The sequence below is a fragment of the Stegodyphus dumicola genome, chromosome 12, assembly GCF_044657685.1.
Source record: "Stegodyphus dumicola isolate Sdum_Otavi_A_Nest chromosome 12, ASM4465768v1".
Lineage (NCBI taxonomy): Eukaryota > Metazoa > Arthropoda > Arachnida > Araneae > Eresidae > Stegodyphus > Stegodyphus dumicola.
Window position 1 is genome coordinate 8437057 of NC_140779.1, and position 26609 is coordinate 8463665.

At 32.9% G+C, this 26609-nt stretch overlaps 1 protein-coding gene across 2 annotated transcripts in view; it reads left to right on the plus strand.

The window, feature by feature from the left end:
* The first annotated feature begins 1360 nt into the window (after window positions 1-1360).
* The window catches only part of LOC118189231 (FAST kinase domain-containing protein 2, mitochondrial-like), a 65913-nt gene continuing 40664 nt past the window's right edge, over window positions 1361-26609 (plus strand). The window contains exons 1-4 of one of the 2 annotated variants that reach the window (XM_085827455.1): window positions 1361-1383; window positions 10686-10870; window positions 18699-18828; window positions 22687-23089. In XM_085827455.1, the coding sequence (XP_085683581.1) occupies window positions 10699-10870; window positions 18699-18828; window positions 22687-23089 (705 nt within the window). In that variant the 5' untranslated portion in view covers window positions 1361-1383; window positions 10686-10698. The other variant, XM_035359807.2, reaches the window with a different exon arrangement.

The window sequence follows — 26609 nt, forward strand, 5'->3', positions numbered from 1 at the left end:
GCGATTAGGAGCGAAAAATGCAGACTCACTTTTCTCAGATTGCGAGAAAGAAGTTTATTCAATGATGAGTCTATGTTCAGATTTGATAAGTTTATTTTACTGTCATCAACAGATAACCAGGCTTAGCTGAAATTACTGCATTTAAGAGATAATTTTCCTAGAATTTTCGTAATTATATTTGCATCGCTATTGCTTTCGCCATCGTCTTTGATTTGATGAGAAAGTATTTAAGTTTTTGCAAAGTGTTGGATTATTGTTTCACTGCATTCCATTTTCAACTGATGAAATTTATCAAGCAGCAACATTTTGTTAAAGTCATATTTCAGTTTAATAATAGAGTTTAAAGATTTTTTTAACATTTCATTTGATTAAATATAATTCTGTATAAGCGTAACTTGTGAAAATTCCATCGCAGACGGTATTATAAACTTTGCAACTGCGTGCAACCTTTTTCCCATTTTGCTGTTTCCACTTCATAATTTTCTGGCTTTTCCTTAATTCAATTGGTGATAGAAAATACACCTTTTGTCTTGAGAGCACAAGCAATTTAAAATTCCCATTGTAATTAATATTGTCCGTTAAATTTGTTTATAGATGACACATCTGCACTTTCTTTTTCAGAATTCTAAACTGAGAATATAAAGGAAAAACTTAGGTTCGTAAATCGTTACTTTGTTTTAAATTCGTCCATAACATTACAGGTTTAAATACCTTTATTTAAGCTTAAAATGGAATGAAAATAATAACAAAATCACAGGCGACAAAACCACTGAAATTCAATCATAGAATATAAACACAGGTATATAATAGAGTTGCCAAAAAATACAAAGAAAGTATGACAATGGAATAACGGATTTAAAATTTCTGTCTTTCTTCACGATAAACATATTTTTGTTTCTAGATTAACTGTCTGTATCTTTTAATTTTAAATTATATGTTTCTTGCGCAAACATGATTTTTGCGTTTCTCTTGAAGCAACTGTGCTATTATAAATAGTACTAATTTAAATCTAATATTGATAGAAATCTAATAATTATTACGATTATTAATACTCAATTAAATTTGGAAAAATTTTTGTAGTACTTTTTAAAAAGAGGAAAGTCTGTTACACGAATAATTTTAACAATAAATAAACTTGTGTCACTGGAGCAGACAAGCCACTTTGGTTTAAATGGCATAACAAATGCCGTAGAAAGCACGATATATTTCCGTAATTTTTTTTTATATTATTATGAAAATGAGAAAATATCGTGAACTATTTTAAAATTTATAGATTGGGAAATAGCAATGCACCTATTCTTTTGCACAGCCCCGAGTAAATATATTTTATATGTAAGAAGAAATGCAACTCAACCCTTTTGTTTTTCAGAATTTCTAGGCATGGTACGCGAAACTTTAAACATAATGTGAAAGCTAGTTAAAAATAATTCTCTTTCACCCAAAACTAAAAAATCAGTGATTATTTGATTATGCTTCTCAATCTAATATAGTATTTAAATTTAAAAAACCAATTAACTTTATTCTACTTTGTTTTTTATCTGACGGTAACTAGTTATATAATATGTTATTCTTCTTGATTACATTTAAATTTTGGGTTATATATAAAAGTTCAGAGTTTTAAGGCATTTTAATTGCTTTAAAGGGCTATAAATTTGATTAGATTTATTCTGAAATAGTCATTTGGTTGATAAGATTTGATTATTTATTTACATGAAATCAGTGTTATATCTGATAATTTTACAAATGCTTTTCAGTTGTAATTCAGAGATGCACATGATATATCTTTACATGTATACATTAAAAAGGCATAAATGTGGGAAATCTAGTAGTATCAAATAATATACTATTTATTGAAAATTAGGTTTTAAAGAGACTTAAAATATTTTCTGTGATTTATTTTGCTATTTTTTTATTTAATGTAATAAATTATCGAAATTTTGAAAAGTATTTTGTTAATAGTTCATAAAGCCATTTTATGAATGAATTAAATAAAAAGTAATCATTATGATTTCTATTCAGAAAATTTGAAATAGATGTCCTGAATTCCTGTTACGACAAGTTTTAACCTGCTTAATATCTTCATTCAAGTGTTTGCGCATTATCCAAAATCTTGGTGTGAAGTCCTTTTAATTATTGATTAGTATCAAATATGCAATCTAGCATTACAGTTAGGGATAATTTCGGATTATCTGCACCCCACCGAAAATTTGCAAACTTTTTGCTGACTTTTTGAGAGAAATGGATACTTTTCTATGATTCATCTGCCACACTTTTTGCACATGTGAAGGAGAAGCCAACATTAAAAAACTCTACCAAAATGCATGGGAGGAGCCTAACAGAAAAGTACCGAAGAATGTTTTATTTGGTTATTTTTATGTCTGTTTCAACAATGCATCCAGGTTTGCCTATTTTGTTTTTTTTACACTCATTAAAGAAATAAAATGCTTATCTTTCTTCAGAAAGCGGTTTTTAATTTTCATCATTCTGTATGCAATGATCTCTTTTCACTTAAAAAGACTGAGAGAATTACATAAATACAGTGGATGGACAAAAATATGGAAACACCTTGTGAAATGCATGTTTGAAAAGAAAGATTGATTTTAATGAAATATGTAGGTGGTTCTGGCGTTTTTGACTACTGATGCCACCTATACAACTTCGTAAACGTGCTAAACAGTTCAGTTGTTGTCGGAGTACTGTTATGTGAGGTTGTCATTGCATTATGTCAGAGTTAACATACTTCGAACGTGGGCAAATTGTTGGAGCACGTATGGTAGGTGCTTCCGTAAGCAAGGTAGCCGAGGTGTTTAGTGGTTCAAGAGGTACTGTATCAAAGATTTATTCCGCATATTTGAAAAGCGGAAAAACATCATCTGCTAAATCACAGCGCGGACGAAAGTGTGTCCTCAGTGATCGTGACAGACGATCATTAAGGGCAATTATGACGAAAAATAAGAAGACCACAGCTGCAAAAGTTACTGCTGAAATGAATGTTGTGTTATCGAACCCTGTGAGTACCAAAACAATTAGAAAGGAGCTTCATAAACAGGGAATTGCTGGCCGTGCTGCAATCGAGAAGCCACTCATCAGTAATGCTAATGCCCGTAACAGGAAAAGGTGGTGTTTAAGTCATAAAGCCTGGACTATAGAGCAGTGGAAGCGAGTAATATGGTCTGACGAGTCTTCTTTCACATTGTTTCCCACTTCTGGCCGAGTTTACGTCTGGAGAACGCCATCTTAAGCCTATAATACAGACTGCTTGTTGCCAAGAGTGAAACATGGCGGGGGGTTCTGTTATGGTTTGGGCAGCCATATCGTGGTTCTCTGCTAGCCCCATGATAACTGTGTCAGGGCACATGACTGCCAAGACTTATGTGAACATTTTGGCTGATCAAGTTCATCCCATGGTACAAACTTTGTTCCCCGATGGTGATGGTGTCTTCCAAGACGACAAAGCCTCTGTTCACACAGCTCACATTGTCAAGGACTGGTTTTCTGAGCACGAGGATGAGTTGTCCCATCTCCCCTGGCCACCACAATCACCAGACCTGAATATTATTGAACCTTTGTGGTCAACATTGGAAATGAAAGTGCGTTCTCGTTATCCACCGCCAACATCGTTATCTGAACTTGCCACCGTTTTGCAGGAAGAATGGTATAATATTCCCTTGGCAAACATACAGGAACTGTATTTATCCATTCTGAGAAGACTGCAAGCTGTTTTGGATGCCAACGGGTATCCTACACCATATTAAGCAAAGAAACATGTTTTTTTAAAGGTGTTTCCATATTTTTGTCCAACCCCTGTATCTGTAAACAATCTATTTTCACTAAAAAAAAAATGAGAATTACACAAACTCAGCACTGCACAGTGGTCATGCACCCAAGAAGTGTTGAAATTTAAATGCACTTCAACATACTGAAAATAAAAGAAGGCAAACTCCACAATCCCATTATGATTCATTGGGACTAAAACAAATATGCTCGGTGCAAAAAGAAATACTAATCAGAAAAATGAGCATTGAATTTCAGAAATGCAATTTCACTTGTGCTGAGCCATACGTATGGGCATATCTTGATTGTCACATAAATACCTTTTGCTGACTTGTTGAATACACCGTAAATACTTTCTCGTGACATGGTGTCACCAGAAACATGAGAAAGTACAGACAGCCTGGTCAGTACTTTCTCATTGCTTTCAGTGGAGTGCAGATAATCAAAAGGTATTTACTTTTAAGAAAGGGACAAGTGGAAAGAAAAGTGTTTTTAAATGTCTTTTTATTTTTCCCATTTCATTTGTTTGTAAATATACTACAGTCAAAAGTCGTTAATCCGGACTCGTCGAGACTTCGGCGATTCCGTATTATCAATTTTTCCGGATTATAGATCATCAGCTTAAATCTGGTAAGATGGCATGCAGAAATTATAAAATTAAAAATATGAAACTGTAATTTATGAAATATAGAACAATTATGATCTAAAAGGTATCAAAATTTACAAAAAAAAAAAAAAAAAAAGCTTAATATTTATTTGTTTACTTTATTAAACATTTCTTTCAATGTAAGTTGTTTAAGTTGCTTTGTTTTTTATGTGATAACACCTTCTCTTTAATTCTATAAACAGACATAATTTCTTGTTCAGTTACAAAGTTCCGCTGTTCAAGTCCTATAATTGCTGTATTGAGAATACTGACTAATTTGTCAATCGAAATTCTTTCGTTTTCGAAGAAAGTGACCTCTGTGTCACTTCTTCGCTATCGGAAGCGAATTATAATGACGAGGAATTTGATTTAAATCATATCAAAGATGGAGTACATCGAGATGAAATACTACATTTAGTAAGCAATTATAAGCCAAATAAAAACATCTGCCCTGAAGATAAGAATAGTGTTGACAGATCAACTTCCAGTTCATTGCATGCCGCGACGTTCCCCCCACACACGCAGAGCAGCGTGAAATTGATAAACAGATTTTGGAATGGTTAGATAAACAAATCCATTATCCTTTATCCATTTTTTGCAGCAATTGCACTTTTTGTTTAATGGACTTCGAAACATACTTTCGCTTTGTAGATCCTTTACATATTAGTAAATATATATCAGAAATTCTTTTTGACATAATCGAAAGTTCAAGCTTACTTTTATAAAATTGCTCTAACAGTCTGCAAAAAATAATAAGCCGGATCCAACTCGAAGATTAAGGAACAACGCAATCTGCAACATTAACTGAATTAGATAATTTTAGCTTAGCTTATACCGTCCGTTATACATTAAACGCGCATTCGTAAACATATCTTGTGCATGCGCACACGCATATTCACAGCCGTAAAGGTCTTATGTGTCAACGCGACGCATGCGCAGAAAGTTTGTAGCTTTGAGGTCCGGATTATAGATCATTCCGAATTATGGGTGTCCGAATTAACGACTTTTGACTGTATTATTTATTTTCTTGTACATAACATACACATTATCATTGTGATGAATTTATTTTTGTAAAATATCATTTGTGTTTCTGCTGTCCTCTGTCCTTTTTATTTAAGGGTGGGAATTCCATAATTTTGCTATATATATTCTCATGATGCACAGTGATTGCTGAAGATTCTTTATTCCTAATAATATGTGAGGAGTAAAGATGTTCTGCAATGTTTATGTTGAAATAATGCCTTTTTTTTTTTTTTTTTTTTTTTTTTTTTTAATACTAAACCTTGTTGCCTTGTTATGGCTTTTCATTCATAATATGTATCATGCTAGTGAATTTCTAGGATTCATTTCAAGAGATTTCCTGCATTAATTGGTATGAAATCATTTTAAACCTGTTTGATGCTGCTGGATAAATAATCAGTTGATTTATAGTTTACACATTTTAATTTTTCTTATTTGACATTGTGTTTTGCTTATCTGTTTTTACGCTTTCTGCTGAATTTTGTTGTTTGACTTCTAAATTAATATTTGTTTAGCATGTTATTTTACCTTAATTTTGGTACTTCTTTGTCCCTAACCATATTTTATGATTTTACATTAGCACCAAAATCTCGGCTATAATTTTGCCAAGCTCATGAAGCAAGAATTATTAAAATAAACAACCCAATATATAATAGCAGCAATAAAACTCATGCCATTTCGTAAGAATATCTTTAAGAATTCTTATCCTTATCATTTTATCACATGTATTGTTTCTGTTAACTATAGCACTTTCACCCATATTAAGATGTTTGATACAGTCAAAAGTCGTTAATCCGGACTCGTCGGGACTTCGGCGATTTTAAATCTCGTAAGATGGCATGCAGAAATTCTAAAATTAAAAATATGAAACCGTAATTTATGAAATAAAGAACAATTATGATCTAAAGAGTATCAAAATTTACAAAAAAAAAAAAAAAAAAACTTAATATTTATTTTACTTTATTAAACATTTCTTTCAGTTTAAGTTGCTTCTTTTTATGTGATAATACTTTCTCTTTAATTCTATAAACAGATATAATTTTTTCTTCAGTTACGAAGTTCCGCTGTTGAAGTCCCGTAATTGCTGTGCCGAGAATACCGACTAACTTGTCAATCGAAATTTTTTCGTTTTCACTAACCTCTCTGTCACCTTCTTCATGTCTTTATCCATTTTTTGCAGCAATTCCACTTTTTGTTTGATGGACATCGAAACATACTTTCGTTTTGTAGATCCTTTGGGAGCTCCAGCATCGGAAATTCTATTTGACATAATCGAAAGTTCAAGTTTACTTTATAAAATTGCTCTTACAGTCTGCAAAAAATAATAAGCAGGATCCAATTCGAAGATTAAGGAACAACGCAGTCATTAACATTAACTGAAATAGATAATTAGATAATTTTAGCTTACACCATCCGTTATACATTAAACGCGCAGGCGAAAACGTATTCTGCACCTGCGCACACGCATATGCGCAGTAGTCAAGGTCTTACGCGCACGCATAAAACGCCTGTGCGCATGTGCCAACGTGGCACATGCACAGAAAGTTTTTAGCTTTGAGATCCGGATTATAGATCATTCCGGATTATGGGTGTCCGAATTAATGACTTTTGACTGTACACCTCCAGATGGTTTTGTTGATAACATAAAGTTTCATGTTGTGACCATTTTCGTGTGTCCAATTTCAGATAAAAAAACCTCTTTCTTGAAAAAATTATATGGCATCCACCTCATTACTATTAACATCATATTCATGAAAAAAAGCAATGAATGCATTTTTAAATAAACAATGTGAATTCGAAAACCTTATCAGAAATGAATAATATAGGAAAACAAGGCGAGAGCGAAAATGCAACATGGATCTAATATACGATAACTTAGCAAGGTGTTAGAACATGCAGCTGGTGCTAATACATGTTCTTGTGGCAAGGTATAAAAACCCACAGTCAGATTTTGCCGAATGCAATAAATGCATTTTTAAATAAACAATGTGAATTCGAAAACCTTATCAGAAATGAATAATATAGGAACACAAGGCGAGAGCGAAAATGCAACATGGATCTAATATACGATAACTTAGCAAGGTGTCAGAACATGCAGCTGGTGCTAATACATGTTCTTGTGGCAAGGTATAATAACCCACAGTCAGATTTTGCCGAATTATCTTAGTTGATTGCCGATTCAATCTCGGGAGTCACTATAACAAAAGTACCAACATTTTATAGTTCCTTCCTAGACTACTGTACTAAATAGCAGCATAAGCAGAGCATAATTATTTGTTTTGCATGAGAGTAGAACCGTTCCTAACGTGGGTGGTGAAAATTGGGGATGGCTTAATTCTCACGATACCAGGCCTAAATATGTTAAATTCATTCTGTCATACCTAAGTAAGTACTTAGTGAGTATGAAATAAAAATTTTATTAATCATTGAGCACTTTTTTTTTAATGTGGGGCTGCAATCTTAGGGAAATATACGGGTAGTCAATGGAAGGTCCTGCATGAGAGTGCCACCTACATATTGGTTATATTCCCAAAGCATAAACTACACCGGAGTGCATCTCCGATACTTATCAGTTGTTAAGGTTAATTGTAGTTCTAACCAAAGTGCATTTCCACTTTTTTTAGGTAAGTGCAACACAGTTTCAGCAGTTATATTTTATTTTAATGATAAATATGCCTTAAAAATCAATTTTAACTCCTGAATGCTTGCCTGTCATTCTCTGCCGAACAAGTTCTTTGATGGAGGTTGAGAATTTTAAGAAACGAAAAGCCCCCATGCTTGCATATCAAAGGCATGTTCTCCAGGTAGTGCAATGAACTTTTCATTCACAAAAGTACTAAAAGTGATTATGTTGGCCATGCACATACTGCACTAGTGACATCCAACTGAAAATCTCTTGTTGATTTGAAATATGTAACCAATTAAAGGAGAGGAAAATCATCACTTGTGTGGACCTTGCATTTGTTCTCATGTTGCTGTCGAATTGGATTCGGCAGCATCTCGGTTAGAAAGTGTTGAACTCTTTTCGAAGCTCCACTGCTATGTTAAAATTTCTTTCCTTACTGTTATGCTCGACTCAACTTTAAAAAGCATGGTGCTCCACTGAAATCTGGTCAAAGGCTCATGTCGTCTGCCCCATGCAAAATGTGCTGTCTTGTGTGCTGCAGTGACCCGGATGCAAACAGCGGATCTTCTCAACATGAAGCCTTTGGCCAAATGTAAACCGTGAAGCTTGGCTTTCGGTGGCAGAATACAGCTCGCATGAAAGCTGTGAAGCTGTAGGAGTCCTGTATTGCTGCACTCGAAGTACCAAATAACAATGCTTTATCATAGTGCAGGTCTTATCAGTATGAATCCAATGTCTTGAAACTGTTTCCACAAATTGCAGATGACACTGGATGTTACACTGAGCTCTGTAGCCACCTGTGCTTGTGATTGTCTTGCCTCCAATCTACCAACAATTTTCCATCTCATTTCTGCATCCATATGTTCATAGCTACTCATTTTAACAGATACCTCATAAAATTTACCAATTCTTGCAAGAAACGTGACAAGTATTGTGAAGCACACAAATCGCTGAAAACTCTTCGTGTGCTGATATCCTCTCCACAATCGCAACTTGCAGACTTGCACATGTACGATTACTTATTTGGCTCTTGAGTATTTGCGTAATTCTTTAGTGGTATAATTAGTAGCTTTGGTCTAATACTTTTTGTACAAATATGCATAACTTGCAAATTCTCGTAATTTTGTACACAAGGGTATAATTAATGTATAAGTAACATTAATGTGAAAATCTCAAATAAAATAATGCATATTTATTTACCCAGCTTTGTTCTAAGATTTTTAAATAAATAATCTTCAGGATCAAAACACATGAGATGAAATTCTCCATGTAGAATTTTATTACAGATGTAAAATTAGCATTGGCTTCTCTGAATATAAAACAATTTATAATAACATATGCAAAATCTGGCACTGTTGTGTTATAAAATATGCCTAGAAAATTAACATTTTATGGTACTTTTCCGTTTTTCCGGCGCAAGCGATAAAGTCGCCAATAATGGTACAACCGATGCCAAACGGAATATTCTCGCTGGTAACCTTATACGCCTCATTTTCAAAACAAGTCGCAGCTTTTTCTTATCAGATTGATTGTTTCTTTCAATACTGGCATATAATAGAATTTTATCAGATAGTACAGTTTTATGTCTAAGGCCATTTTCGGTAATTAAGTCAATTAGGATGCAATCACAGTACTTACCCGAAGCCGAAAATATAGAAAAGGTAAAGTCAAGGGTTAAATTCATCCATTCTAATGAGAATGCATTAGCGAAGTAAAGCACTGCGGTTTTACGTAATTTCTGAGTAAGCTATTGGTACGAATTGAAATATTTCTTGCATTTAACCTTGTGTTCCAAATGAAGATTGAACTTGAAATTAATGTAGATAATTACTGAGAGCATTAGATTTTTGTAGAGTAGTTTGCTTGAGATGAGATCGCTTGGGGTCACGTGATATGAACTGGCGAATCAGGATGTTGAACCATGAAAGCATAGTAAATTCTTAAATGAATGTCTTTTTACAAATTTATTTTCTTTATTTATTGGCTTTTTATAAAATTTTAAGCGATATTAAAATGTTTATGCCTTCAAAATAAAAAATTCTTGGAACTAAAATTTTTTAAATATTTTTTATGTGTATACTATATGTTGTCGCCAATAAAGTCTGCTTGGCGAGATTTGTGCTGGCGAAACGGAAAAGTACCCATTTTATTCATATTCATGTTTTTGTTTTGTTTTAATTTTATTTTTTATTCCCACATTTCAAAACTTCAGATTATATTTGTATCAATTTCTATAGTATCTTAAAATATAAATTTGTTTATATTTAATAATTTGTCTCATATGTGTATTTCCTTATTTACTTGTTCTGACAGATTTATTGCATATTTCATGTGGTATCTTGATTTAAAGTAATAGTTAAAATTTATTTTTTTAATTACTGATAGTAAATTTTATAAAATTTTTCAAGGTTTAGTGAAATTTCCTTATGAAAATTCCTAATTGATATCGAATGATTAAGTTTAATAAAAGTAGATAACTTTTTACTGTTTATACAGAATCCAATGAAACAAACTGTCAAGTTTGGATTTTAAGCTTTAATTTAAAAGTGACATATTAATTTTGGACTTCTTTCAAAATAAACATAATACATTAATATATATATTTTCTTTCACATATAGTTAAAACTTCATTATGTTGAGAAGAACTGTCTGCCTGCTGAAATGTGGCCGGTCATTTTGTTGCACTTATCGCATAAATGCATTCCATACTAACACAGTGAAAGTTTTGTGTTCAGCTCGTGATAAAGATCTACCATTTCCTCACATGCCAACAGCTGTTAGCAAAGCACATAACCATGATACAGGTACAGTATTCATGCTTATTTTTAAAATGTTTTAAAATTAAATAACTGAATTATTTCAATTTTTTAGTCCAAATGGACAATTTCTCCAGAGGGACTATTAATTTCATTTTGGCATTTTGTGTTAATTCATTACAAGTGTTTTTTCACTTTTCAAATTGTTGCCACCAAATATTATTGCCCTGTATTATATTTAAAGAAATTAAATAATGAAGAATCTGTAAAAATTTCTCGCATTGTGATAAAACAAGGATACCTAGAACCATCCAGTTTTGAATAACGTAATCCTCCTATGAATATGGGCATCTAGAAGCCCAAATTTGAAATTTGTTTTATTATCGATTTTATATTTTGTAAAACTTTAACGAATTTTTGATTAACAAACTCAAGGATTTCAAAGCGAGCCATGGCAACGTTGTACAGAAAAAACATTTTTATCTCCAGCATGCAAGATTGTGTATTGAAAATTCTAAAGATATGCTCATTTAAAAATTATTTTGCAATATTGCTCTTGAACTGAAGTTTATGATTTAATTGCAAAGAACATGATATTTGCTAAATAAAGGTAACACACAAAATTGTAAAAAAGAAAGCACCCCTTTGGAAAATCTGTAACCTTTCCGATTTTTTTAAAAATTTTATTCGAAGTTTACTAAACATAGCTTCTGATTCACTTATACCAGTGTCATAGATCATTCTTATTTGAATACTTATGTAAAGCAAATACCCATTTAAAAATTATGACACCTTCAATAGAAAATAGCAATATCTAGACCAGGCATAGGCAACCTGTGACATGTATGCTAGATTTGGCACACAGTACAATTCTCAATGGCACTCTACAAAGTTATGACATACAGATATATCACCTTGTCTCTGCTCTCTGCAGCAACCCATCTCACATTTTCTCGCTTTTCGTTCGATTCATCGCACCGATACATGAGTATCGAGTTATCGTTTTAATCGATGGTGTCGTACACTATAAAGTTACTTTTAACTTTATGACATGTTCTTAGTTTTATTGTGAAAGCTTGTATTTTGTTTTTTAATTATTGTGACAGTTCATACCTACATATTTAATTAAATGTCCACTAAGAAAAGCAAGCCTGATGTTCTCAGTTTTCAAGACTCTTGGACGAATGAATATGTATTTGTACATAAAAAGAATCGTGTTTTATGTCACACGTTAAGTATACAAAGACATTTTCAAACTAACCATCAGTCCATGTCTCAGAATCCCAATGAGAAATTTGAAGTTATAAAAAGAGCTCCCTCTAGATATAAGAAACAAGTTACATTTTTTGTCTAACAAATGGAACCAAACTTAAAGCAACGAACATAGTTTCGCAATTGCTCATTGTGTAGTTCCAAAGGCAGAGCTTTCACAGATGGCAAATATATTAAAGGACGCATTTAAAAAAAGTGTTGAAATATCATTAAGTGATTTACCAGATCTACAAACAATATTACCTCAAATTGAAGAAATATCATCTTTGTAATGAACTATTGAAAGACGAATAACTGAAGTAGCAGAAAATGTAACAGCAAAGCAGAATTTTAGATTACAAGAAAACTGCTGCATTTAGTATTGCTCTTGATGAAAATACTGAAGGGAATGCTCTTGCACAGCTTGTTTTGTTATTATGTTGCAATTATTTTAATAAATGTGTTTAAAAGATACATAATATATAATATATGTTGGAATAGTTAAATTTTATTTTATATTAATAAATGCTGGCTAATCTTCCATAAACAGGATAAGTTGGACTCTTTTCATTTATGATGTCAAACTTCACGTTGCCATTTCATTTGACAATTGCCAATTGCAAAAAGAAATTAATATAAAATCTAACATCGACAAACGAAAATGACGCTAAATATAACACAATCATAAATTACTACTAACACATAAATTTAAAATAAACTACCAAAAAATCAAGTCACAAACATGAAACTAAAAATTACGAAAATAAATTACTACAAAAATAATACATACCAAATGTCTCTTCACCCAATGAAATTCCTAAGTGAATAATTTACCAGAAACAAATTGTTAATCTTCTCAAACTTTTCTTAAAATTATTCTAAGTACCGCAGGTTCTAAATTCTAAAGTTTATCTGAAATTAAACATTCTTCCACCAACAACAGATCAATCTCCTGCAAATATTAAACTGTAAAACTTTAAAAAATAAATACAATATTTCAAAGTTAAATTTAAAAGAACAATCTTCTGGCTACACTAAACTCACATTCATTACAATCATTGAAATAAAGCTCCATGTTTGCCACAAGAAAACATACAGCTGGAAAACTAACCAAATAAAAATTGTGCCAAATAAAAACTCTCGCCAAGTTTCGCACTCCCCCTGCTTATGGTAGATTAACCTTTTAATGATGCATAATTAATGTATAATTAAACTCTAAATCTATATTCTTGACTTTTATTCCCTAACTCTGCATGCATTGTTATAGGAATCGAATTGTTTCAAATATTTCCTACTGTGCGGCACTGTGAATCGTATTAGGAGATTGGTTCGACACACCACAGCTACAAGGTTGTCGACTCCTGATCTAGCCCAATAATGGGAAACCTGTGACTTTTTAAGTGTGCACCCTTACCTTTTAACTGTTACATGACCTTACTGTTTACATGATCCAGTTTCTTAAATAAGTAAATAGATCAAACACATACTGAAGTATGTGACATTAGTAAATTGGATCCAAGAAGTTTGAAAGTCATCTTTTTGCATGACAGAGTCAAATTTTTTGGATGCAAGAAACAAAGAAAATGTGACAGATTTATGATGACAGGCTTTTTACTGATGCTCACTTTTTCTGAATGTCGTAATTTTTTGTCTATGCTGTGCTCTCTGTGTTTTCTCTCTCTGTCCAGACCTGATTAATAGCCAGATGTGCTTCTTCTCATAATACCAAGCTACACAGGAAGGAGATGGAAAATTTAATACATTCTTCCTTACATAAAAGGTGATGGGAGAGAAGAGGCCAATTGCTACTTAATCCAAGTGGTGATGAATTATCGTCCACCACATTTTAGTTTGGGTGTCAAGAGTTATTGTAATGCTTGTGGTAAAGATAAAGGAAATTCTTTACAGTTTTATTGAATACTTCTGTATTCAGTAAGCTTTGTATTGAAGTATATAGCATTCTTCAATAGCTTTGTATTAAGAGTAAATTTTATTGAATGCTTCTGTATTCAATAAGCTTTGTATTACTTTTACAACTTTGTATTCAAGCTTTTGTTATTGTAGGTAATTAAAGCTTTCATATCTGAGGTATCCATTGCATGTGTTCCTTAAAAATAAAGTATTATTAAAGGAAGTGAAGTTATAGTCTTTGTAACTGGTATCTCTTGCTTTTACTGAATCAAATAAGGAAGAAATTCTATTATAAATAAACTGATCAGAGAAAAAAGGAAATTTTAAAGTTAGATTATTATTATAGGTATTAAAAAAGGAATTAAGTCCAGATATTCAAATATTACTTTTATTTCCAGGTCTTGGGAAGTGCTGTGGTGGTATAGAATTATATGTCTCATATAGTGAAAGTGGAATGTATTTATTTTAAATTCAAAAATGCAGTCATTTATTTTCAAGATAAATGTAATTTCTGTATTATGTTTTCCATTGGTCTTTATCTTGTATTTATGATAATTTGAATATTTTACATTGTGGTCTTATTTACTTGTTGAATTTATTATTAAATTGTGTAATTAATTTAGTGAAATTTAAGAATCAGTTAAGTAAAATTATAAGAAATTAAAGATATGAATTACTTTTGATCCAGTGCTGTGAATAATTAAGTATAACTTAAAATTAGGCAAAAAAGATCACCTTTAATATTAAATCTCTGCCAAGGCAAGGTTCTCTTTTTTTTTTTTTTTTTTTTTTTTTACTAACTTCTACAAAATTTTATCGAGACATTCATAAGTAGATCTTTATTCTTTAAGTGCAAACAAATTTTTGCAAAAGCTAGGACACATACAAAATGAACACAAAATTTTAAAATTAAAAGGAAAGATAAAATGACTGAATCAAAGTTCGAATGTTCATACAGTCTGTAAGATCTCTCTTTGGATAGGCTTGACATCTCATCCACTCCTGGTTTTTGCAGATTTTACATCTTTTTGGCTGCTTTTCACTGAGGATCCTTTAACTTCTATCATCTAGCTTGTCCATTTCTGTCACTTTTAAGATCTTCAAATCAACTTCATGACAGTTCTAATAGAAAGTATCTTTGAGTGGAACGTAAAAGTTGTTCTTTTGTAGTTTTTAATCACAGTAATCTAATTAAGTTACCTTTTTCAGGTAGTAATTTGGTAATAATGGCTAATGGCCACTCAGTGCAGTTAATATTATCACTTCCAACAAGAACTGCATTTCCAGGTTTAGAATTCCATTCATGCTTCTTTGATCATATCCTTGAATCAAAAGTTCTAATATTCATATATAAAACATTTTTGTATGTCAATTATTAGTTGTTTAGGGTATTTTATAGTTAAAATAGGTTTGGATATTTTAATATCTTTCTGAGAGAGCATTTATCAACATCTTCCAAATCAGGAATGCCATTTTTTTTTTAAAATATTATAAAAATGAATTGGGAGACAAAGAAATAAGTTCAGAGTTTTGTTATGAGATTTAATCACAGATTTCACATCACATAATGTAGTTGTTATAGTTGTCACTAGCAGGCAAGCCCACCAGATGAGGGGGCTGCTGCCAAAGCAAATGTATAGAAACATTTCAGTATCAATGAAATCAATTCATTCTTTCCAAGCAACAATCAGTTTGTAAATAATTTTTTTTTTTAATTGTCAAACCAGAAAACACAAACTTTTGATACTTTAGGTTAATATGTATGATGTCATAATTTAAATTTAAAGGAATTAATGTGGCATTAACATATCATGTCAGTTATACTAGCCTGAAACAAAAAAAAGTTGCCAACAGCTGCTATTTATTTCAAATGCTTATTAATGAAACATTTTTGACATACAATGTCATGCATGCAATTACATGCTTTCTTGAACGTCAGAATATGATCTTATATAATAATATGTTTAAAGTGTGGCAATGCTATTTTTATTTCATATTATGTAAAACTTACAAATTTTTATCAACAAAGTCTATGACTTGAAAGTGAGCAGAGGCAACACTTTTTGAAATAAAGCAGATTTTTATCTCTAGCATGTGAGACTGTTGCCGCTTGGAAAAATGAGTGCAAAAATTAGTGTTTTCAGGGATTTTAATTAATATCTTGTCTGATTAACATATTCTAAAGTATTATTTATGTTTGAAAATAGATTTGGATATTAAATAAAAACATTTGTTATATAAACATCAAATATTCTTATTCTTAATTATTCTTTATAAGCCCTGTGATAGAAAAGAAAAACTAACTTTATTCAAAATCAATAGTTGGTAGAGCCTCCACGAGAGGTAATTACAACGTGGACCCTCCGGGGCATACTCTTCACAAGTCTTTGTATGACAGCTAGTGGTATTTTCTTCCACTCATCTTGGAGAAGACATAGAAGTTCCTTCACCGATTTTGCACGGGTAGTGCACCCCTGAATTCGGCGATGCAACTCGTCTCGGAGGTTCTCGATAGAGTTCAGGTCTGGACTCTGGGCAGGCCAGTCCATTCGATGAATTCCATTGGCACCATACCAAGCCTTAGTTAACGTCGAAACATGACAACTGGCATTGTCGTCCTGAAAGAAACGGGTCCAACCCGTAAAATTGCCACTATGTAGGAAGCACACTGTCATTCAAAATAGTGCAGTAGGCATCGGAGTTGAGCTTACCATGAATGGAGACGAAGGATCCCAGCCCATACCAGGAGAAACACCCCCAGACCATAATTTCACCTCTGCCAAACTTGACTGTTGGCACAGTGCATTCTGGCAGGAGACGTTCTCCAGGTAGACGCCAGACCCAGACCCTGCCATCCGAATGGTAAAGGGTGAACCTTGATTCGTCACTCCAAAGCACCCGTTTCCACTGATCTATGGTCCAGTTTCGATGTGCCTTGCACCACATTAACTGAGCAGCACGGTTGAACTTTGTGATCAAAGGCTTATGGGCAGCAGCATGACCATGAAAACCAAGCAGATGTGCTTTCTTACGGATGGTATTCATTGAAACAATACTCCCGGATGCCTGTTGAAACTCCTCGCGGATGAGGGCCATCGGTTGGGTGCGGTTCTTCCGAATTTCTCTGGACAGCAGTCGTCGGTCTCTATCTCCCAGTTTCGTTGCCGACTCGGGGCACATTCCGACAATCACCGCTCACCTTCCACTTCTTAATCACATAGGCCACTGTCGATTTTGGGTACTTCAGATCGCTAGATATATCCCTTAAGGATCGGCCACATTTGTGATACCCGATAATTATACCTTTCTTGAAATCAGAGAGCTTCGAACTGCGAGGCATCTTGCATGCGACTAAAGCCGATGCTGTTTCCTTCACGATATATACCAGCGGAGTCCGTGACATACCTTAGGACCGCAGATATCGTCATTGGCATAGCTGTCCAAATACTTATTGGTAGTCAGTGTACATGCATATATTTTTTACTTGACTTACATTTCTAATATTTGTTTTGTTGCCACTTCCAAAAACAAACAATAATATTATTGGCCAGGAAACATTAAGTAAATAAAATTAAATGAAAGTAAGCATAAAATACAAATTGCACCTCATCTGAAATCCAAACTAACCAGCCTGCTTCTCTTAAATTGGCAAAGAAATTTGAGTGTAATTTATTTGATATTATGCAGCTAATATCTACCATTATAGATTTAATGACTGAACAGGAAGAAGCAATAAAATTTTCTTTGCATAATGTAATTGTTGATGAATAACTTATTCCAGACCAATAAGACACTGTGCTCTGCAAACTGGCCTCTGTTCTCTGAAGTGAAATCTATGTTTCAAAAATTCTGAAAAAGGTCTATTCTATGAAAAGGGGTCAAATTTACATCTGTATTGCAATCGAAAAGCTCTGTAAACTTGTTGAGAGATGTATGGTAAAAGTTAAATAATGAATAATTTATCTTCTTTATATTTTTGCTTTCTGTGAATTCAGTTTTAAAACTTTGTGGACTTACTTTTTTGTTTATGATTCCCTATTGAATTTTTGCAATTGCCAAGGTGAATATACTGCCTAATATTGGTGACATTTAGCAGTATATAACCTACCTAGTATCATTCTGAAAGTATTACAAAAGATATGCATTTGGGAACCCTTAGGACAGGTTTTTCTGGAATACTCCGGTTATGCTTTTATCCTGGATTTAAGTAAAATAAATAGGAGACTGCACTGGAATCAGCATTTGTTGAGAATTCAAATCTTAGGCTGTTAGGCAATTTAATTTGTGCTCTCTGAGTGTTTTAGTAATTTGTCTTAACTCATTACATGTTATGGACAATTTATCTTATCTAATTTATTTATCAATTTATCTTGAGCTATTTTTAACTTTTTGTCTCATGATGAACTAAAGTTTCAAGTTTTTATCTGCCTTCCTTATTTAAAAAGATCTTTACTTATGTTTCAAAAATTCTGAAAAGTGTAACAATGGGACAGAAAAGGGGTCAAATTTACATGACTTGCTAGAACAGATTATTTATGTGACCATATTATTGCATGTATGCTATAATTTTTGTGTTTAGTGTCATTTCATTATCATCATGTATATATATATATCATTATATTTCATAAATATTTTTTAATAAATGGATATTAGCAATCAAAATGTAAATATCTCTAAAGGTAAAAAATTTATTTGAGCACTTTTTGCATTCTAGATATTTTGTTGGAACAGATACACAAAAGCAAAACACTCGATAGAATTCTGGAGCTAACTAATATGCATCTGGAAGTAATGAATAGCAACCATATTGTCGTATGTTTTGAAAATATTCATCATGTTTTGAAGTAAGTAGACAGTATGTCGTTTTATACAGTAATTTGTAATCATTTACAGAGAGTGTTTGCACATTTTTGTAGTGATTTTGCAAAGATTTGTATATAAATAAACCTTAGAATTTTATCTTCTAATAAGTTCAGTCTGATGGAATTTAACACATTAAACATTGTTTGGATAAAAAAATGGAATTTCCTTTTTAAAAATATCTGTTAAAACATATTTCTGTAGTGATCTGAATTAATTTTGACATTTTTTTCTACTTTCCTTATTTTAAGTTTTCCGTTATAAGAGAATATAGTAATAGCGATAAGACCGTTAGAAAAACTTTTCTTGTTTCTCTGAACCAACATATTAAGTCTTTTTCTACTCTTTATCGGTAATAAATTGATCTTTTTCTATTGCAGTCACATAAGCGTATGCAAGCCTCATCAACTGTAACTATATACAGTGTGGCGCAGGGAAACGGGAAATTTTGAACGTTACATTTGGCAGCACTGTAGAGCCGGCAGTTGTTCGAAACCTTGCACAATTATTGTGAGTACATTGCCATTTAGTAATCATGGATCATTGGACTGGTGCAGAATGTGCAGTAGCTGTGAGAGCGTTTTATAAAAATGGTGTGTTCCGTCTTTTCGGTAGATAGGTGGCGCTCTTGATGCGCGCCGATGAAAAATATTCCACTTGACGCTTGAACATGAAGAATGACGCATGTCATATTTATTTGATGCTTGATTATGTTTCATGGCCGCTATAGGTGGAAGTAATATACTATATCATTAAGTTTATCGTTAATAAATGTAATTTCTATGTTCTGTAAAATCTTGAAGTTTTGATTTGAAATTCTAATGCTCTCCCAACCTGTTTCCTGAAAACGAAATCAACTTGAGAAATGATGACTCATGAAGAGACACCACATGGTCATAGTGTGACTGCCACGCATAGATTTCGACAGCATTACCAGCTTGGACGTCATGGATGTGTCCCATCTGTGCATGCGATTACAACATGGGTGCGTAATTTTGAAGAAACAGCGGATCTGCCTTGAAAAAGCAACCTCCAGGTGGCATTCCAGCAGTACGTACGCCAGAGAACATTGAAGCTGTTAGAGCTGCAATTGAGAGAAGTCCTCGCCACTCCGTTCAAGAGCATGCATCTGCAGCACGACGGAGCCACGCCTCACACTGTTCGACAGTCGATGGCAACAGTTCATCAATTGTTTGGAAGATGTATTATTTCACGTAATGGTAACATTGAATGGCCTGCGGGATCCCCTGATCTTAGTGTGTACGACTTCTTCCTGTGGGGATATCTTAAAGGCAAGGTGTACCGTACACGTCTTGCAACAATCCATGACCTGAAGAAGAACATTGAAAAAGAAATCACTGCCATTCCCCAAGATTTGCTACACCGCGCATTCCAGAGTTTTCATAACAGGCTGTTTGAGTGTGAACGCCGCATGGGAGCACATCTTTCTGATGTCATATTTAAAAAGTAAAGAGACACTTTTGGACATTTTGATTGTAGAAACATAAATGGCATGCTGAATACATGCACTTTCGTTAATAAATTACTAGTTTTAGGAATTTATTCGCAGAAATGACGTTATTTCGAAATTTCCCATTACCCTGCGCCACTTTGTATTTCCATTTTTCACTTGCCAGATAATTTTTATACAGCAATCTGCACAGTCTTGCTCCGAGAAACATGTTTTTGCATTAGGCGATGAACATCATATTTTTTTAATTAGTTTTAAATTAGATTTTATAATTTTGCTTACAGTTTCTACAGAGATATAAAGATTTTGCAATAGCTATTTGGGGGGAGGGATTTTTCTTTAAAACGTGAGATGCGACTTTAGATTTAATAGAAGCTGTAAGTACCTTTGCTGGGTATGCACTTTTTGCCCTTTTCCCACTCAGATGTAAACTTTGACATTTTTTCTCCTTTCAAATTAATTATGTCACTTATTTTACATATTGAAATATTAAAACCATGCTTTAAAAATCTTTTTTAATAATTGAGTAAGAATATTTCTCTTTAGACAGTGCAAAATATATGGCCTTTGATCCATTGTTTATTTTTAAGAGACATCTTAAAGAAATGAATATTTTTAATATGACATACAGAAAGTAAACGACAATAGCGTCAGCAAGGGTTCACTCAAAGGAATGAGCTAGCCCTTCTCTTTAACCCTGGACAACAAACAGCAGATAAAAACTAATAAAAGTATTTATGATGTTTTATTAATTAGTAAGAAGTATTTGATAAATTAATATTTATGCATGAAAGTATACATTTAATTACTATGTATTAATGAAAAAATAGTAAATTAATGATTTAACGAATTAGGTATTTATGTATTATCCCATTGGCCATGAAAACTGTCACTACGGAGTGCGATTTGCGACAATTGTTGATAAAGGTGGCGCAAGAAAACACTCTATATATCTGTGCTTTTCTTTGACATAAATTAGGCTGATTTTTGATCATATTCTCTATCTTTTTATTTTTATGAACAAGGATATAAATTAACTATTCCTCCTGTATTTCTTCCTTGCATTTTGTAAAAAAATGATTATAAGGCATTGTTATTAAAGTTATGGGATGCTATCTTTAAAAAAAAAGTGGGTATTAATGGACACGATATGGTCAGTTGAATATGGCACACAAAACAATAACAGATTGGAAATATTAGCAGCGCAGATTGTGCTCAACACATTCTAAACAGAACTCCCAGTAAAATAGGAGAAGCTAATAGAGTAGCAGAAATCGCCGAAAGCATTTTTATGGAAAACAAAAACGAAACAGGTCGAATACTGATTAATCGTTAAATAAAGAGATGTCAAGTCCTTTTGAATTTAACATGAATGATTGACGCAACTTTGACAGGATTGCCGTCTGCAAAATCCTGTTGTAGCCAGCTTTGACTCTCAACTGTTGGCAGAAATCTTATCCATTGTCACCAATAGCCAGTCATTAGTGCAGATTTCTAAAGGAAGTAAGTCATCCATAATTGGCGCTAAATCACGCTACTTTGCCCGTCATTGGGATAATACATAAGTACCATAAATTAATTTATTAAAGTATTAATTAATAAGCAAAACTGAATAAATGCACTTTTTTCCTCATCATTATTTCAAAAGGTAAATTTATTCAGTTTCACTTATTTATATTACTGTATTTCAGCAGTACCACGTACCTAAAATTTATCTTTACAATAAAAAGTGGAACATATTCTTCTGTGTAGGCAGATAAATTTGCATGCTTTTGCTAATTAAACAGAAAACAAAGCAAAAAGTCAATCAACAAAAAACAAAAAAATAATTATTTTCATGAGCATCTCTTAAATAAACCAATCAGATAAGCTGAATTACTGAAAGTAGTGATGTAACTGACTGGTTACAACTTTTTTTTAATACTTTAGATGCAGTTTCACATTTTAATGAATAGTTTTGTCATAGTACTCACCAATAATATCAAAAAAAATTATGAATTGACAGTGTTTCTTTAATTTAATGCCATTATTATACAAAGATTATAGAATCTTTGAATTTTTGCAAAAGCTATAGTCTTTGCATAATAATAACAAAAGTTATCTATGCTTGGCATAGGATTTAACCTGAACACAAAAGGAAAGCATGTAGAATCAGCCTTCAGCATCATATTGTTTGAGGGTGCAATATATGTATTTGAAACTGTTACATAATTTGCATTATTCTAGAGTCATATTCAAAACTCTGCTTATTTCCATATGACAGTGATTTATTGCTATAATATTTTATGCATGTTTTTTGTTTTTAAAAATCAAACTGTATGACTTTGGTTGGTTATAACTATTGATACCCTGTATTTGTTTTCCCTTCAAGGTCAGAAAATACTTCTGTTCATCAAAGTTTGATACAAAACAAGACATTTCAAGCTCTGTGTACGCGGCTGATGCGGACAGTTCGGTTTTTAGAGCCCCAAGAATTGATCACTGTGTACAAGTGTCTAGCACTGCTTAACATTCGTAACAATACATTTGTAATGCAAGCAGTATTAAAAATGATAGGGGCACGTCTAAATGACATGACTTTAAATCAGTTGACATTTGTCAGTTTTCTTCTTAGCCGGCAAAAACATAATTCATTAGTTGATGGTTTGAGATTAGCCTTACCACTAGTTTTGCAGGTTCAAATTGATCAGCAACTTGATTCAGAAAATATGACAGAAGTTACAGATTGTTTACAGTTAGCTTGCAAATCGAAATTAAAACCTGCAACTATTGAAGTAAGTGCCTGATTTTGTTATACTTTTAATTGATTTATATTTATTTATTATTATATAAATGAGGAATTTTAATATCACTGACCTTAAACTATTTCTTGACCTCTGATTGCTCCATTGATTGTTCTTATATATAACATGTACGTCAGTTTTCCTTTTAATATGAGCCAGGTGATAGTAATTTTGTATTAGGTATCTGTGAATGTCTGAATGAAGAAATAAGTAAAAAGTCTGTAATCCAGACGTCCATTATCTAAAATGATCTATAATCCGGACCTCAAAGCCACAAACTTTTTTTTTTTTTTGTATGCTTTAGGCATGCGTGTTTAATGTATAACGGACGGTATAAGCTAGGCTAAAATTATCTTTACTGATTCTAAGGCATTTCAGTTAATGTTGCAGATTGCGCTATTCCTTAATCTTCTAATTGGATCCGGCTTATTATTTTTTGCAGATTGTTAGAGCTATTTTATAAAAATTAATCTTGAACTTTCAATTATGTCAAAAAGTTTCCAATTCTGGAGCTGCCAAAGGATCTACCAAGCGAAAGCATGTTTTGATGTCCATCAAACAAAAAGTGGAATTGCTGCAAAAAATGGGTAAAGGCATATCCATCTCAAAATTATGCAAAGAGTATGACATTGGAAAGTTAACTGTATATGACATAAGCAAAAAGAAAAAGGAACTTTTTGAATTTTTTGTGCATTCTGACACCCCACTTGCAATGAATAACAGAAAAAGTGTTCGTTATGCTGAAAGTGATCATTGAATGGGTCAGACAGCGTTGCAGCGAAGGCGTGCCATTGACGGGTCCAATGCTAATGGCTCAAGCCAAAATATTTCATGAAGAAATGAAAATAAATACTGAGTGCACATATTCGATAGGTTGGTTAACCAAATTTCAAAATCACCATGGTATAAGACTATTAAAAATTCCAGGTGAAAAAGCTTCAGTTGATACTGAAGCTGCTGAACAATTCGCAGATGAATTCTTTGAACTCATTACTAGTGAACAATTATCTCCAGAACAAATTTACAATGCTGATGAAACTGTTGTTTTCTGGCAATGTACCTCAAAATACCTTGGCAACCTCTACAGAAGAGGCTCCAACTGGTGTCAAAGATTCCAAAGCGAAACTAACAATTTTAGCATGCACAAATGCTGCAGGAACACACAAGTGCAAACTTTCTGTAATCGGAAAACATGCACGACCTCGAGCATTTAAGGGAGTAACGATTTTCCATGTTATATATCGTGCAAATAAAAGAGCATGGATGACACAAGCGTTGATGAATGATTGGTTTGAAAATCATTTTATACCCGAGACTCGACGACATTTGAAATTGGTTGGTTTACCTGATGGCTCAAAAATAGTCCTGATTGTTGACAGCTGTATGGTGCATACTTCCCTTAAAGTTTTAGGGAAAGATTATGTATCCGTATTATTCTTCCCTCCAAATTGTACGTCTGTCATTCAGCCTATGGATATGGGAATAGTGCACGCACTGAAATGCAAATATAAAGTAGTATTTTTAAAATCTGTATTAAATTTCTTGAGCAATGGCAAGACTATTCAAGACTTTTTGAAATTTTTTGGCATAAAATCTGCCGTGTGAAGCATCGCAAGATCGTGGGAGGATGTGTCTCCAGATACGTTAAAAAATGCTTGGCATAATTTATGGCCAGCTACCACATGTCATGGCGAGGATGATAAAGATCCGAAAATAGCCACGAATTTGTAGGTTTTCGGGCATCGCAAACTAAAGGTGAAATTTTCCGGTTATTGGATTTTGTAAAGAAATGTGGGGATGCGGTAATAAATGAAGATGATATAACAGAAGTTTTTCATTGTGATGACAATGTCCCAATCATCAATCAATTAACGGATGACAAAATCTGCAGTATGGTTCTAGATCTAGAAAATACCACTTCCGATACTGAAGAAAGTGACAGAGAGGTTATTGAAAATGAAAACATTTCGATCGAAAAGTTAGCCGGTATTCAACACAGCAATTACAGGACTTGAACAGTGGAACTTTGTAACTGAACAAGAAATTATGTCTGTTTATAGAATTAAAGAGAAAGTATTATCACAAGAAACGAAGCAACTTAAACAACTTACATTAAAAGAAATGTTTAATAAAGTAAACAAATAAATATTAAGTTTTTTTTTTTTTTTTTTTTTTTTTTTTTGTAGATTTGATACCCTTTAGATCATAATTGCTCTTTATTTCATAAATTACGGTTTCATATTTTTAATTTTATAATTTCTGCATGCCATCTTACCACATTTAAATTGATGATCTATAATCCATAATTGAAGTCCCGACAAGTCCGGATTACGGATTTTGTACTGTATGAAAAAGCAATTAAAATATATTTTAAAGAGTTAAAAAGAAATTAAAAGCTAGTAAAATATATTTAAAGAGTTTTTAAAAGTCATATGATAATATATTAATAAAATGTGTGAAATGGCATATTTAACTGACTAAATAATTTTTTTGTTTTTATAAATATATGTTAAAGCCATGTTTCCACATAAAATCAAGTTTTTATGCTGTATGATTAAAAGTATCCCGACACCCCTTGTAACAGTGGATTCTTCTAGAGACATCAGGCTTCTAGCTTCCGGACTTTAAAAGAAGGCAGACAAATTTGCTATTATTATTTCAGAGCTAGAAATGTACAAGGGAATGAAAATATACACTAAATGGTTTTGAATGAAAAAAAAAAAATGTTAGAAGCAGCCCATTCTACTGTACATGATGTTATTGTGATGTGGAAATGTGCAGGGCTTATAATGGTACAACAAAGATCTGGTATTTCATGTTCTCTTGTAGACTGGAAGAGCACTATAGAGAGTTTGAAAATTAATCAAATGTAATCGACAGGAATTCCAAGAAACTTCTGAATGCAGTGTCATCACAATGATGGTCACGAACTACAAACTTGTGCTGTTTACAGCAGAACTGCTGATTATAAACCAAATCGCACCGCTACGAATGCAAAATGTCACTTACAGTGGTGCAGACATCAACAACTGTGACGCCATCATAGGTATAGGAGAGATGAATCAAGTTATATTATCTTGCATTTTGATGGTAGAGTCTAGATGTGGAGATTGCCAGGTGAACGCTTTTTATCTGATTGTATTGTGCTGCCAGTAAAATTTGAAGGCAGAAGCATTATGGTTTAGTGCTGTTTTTCTTGGTCTAGCTGAACATTTTTGACAATTCTCTGTTGTCATGCATTTGGAGAGTGTCCGTACCTGTTTCATCATAATCAGGCTGCTGTCCATTCTGCTTGGTCTCTGCAGAGGTGGTTTGCAGATATTGTTGTTCAGAAATTAAATTGGCCTGCTTAAAGCTGAGACTTGAATCCCATAGATCACATGTGGGATGTACTAGAACATTGACTACAATCTAAGCTATGTTGCCCCAAGTCGGTGACAAAACTGACCCGTGTTCTGCAAGAATAGCATGTAATTCCTTCCAAAACATTTCAAAAACTAGCAGGCATTCT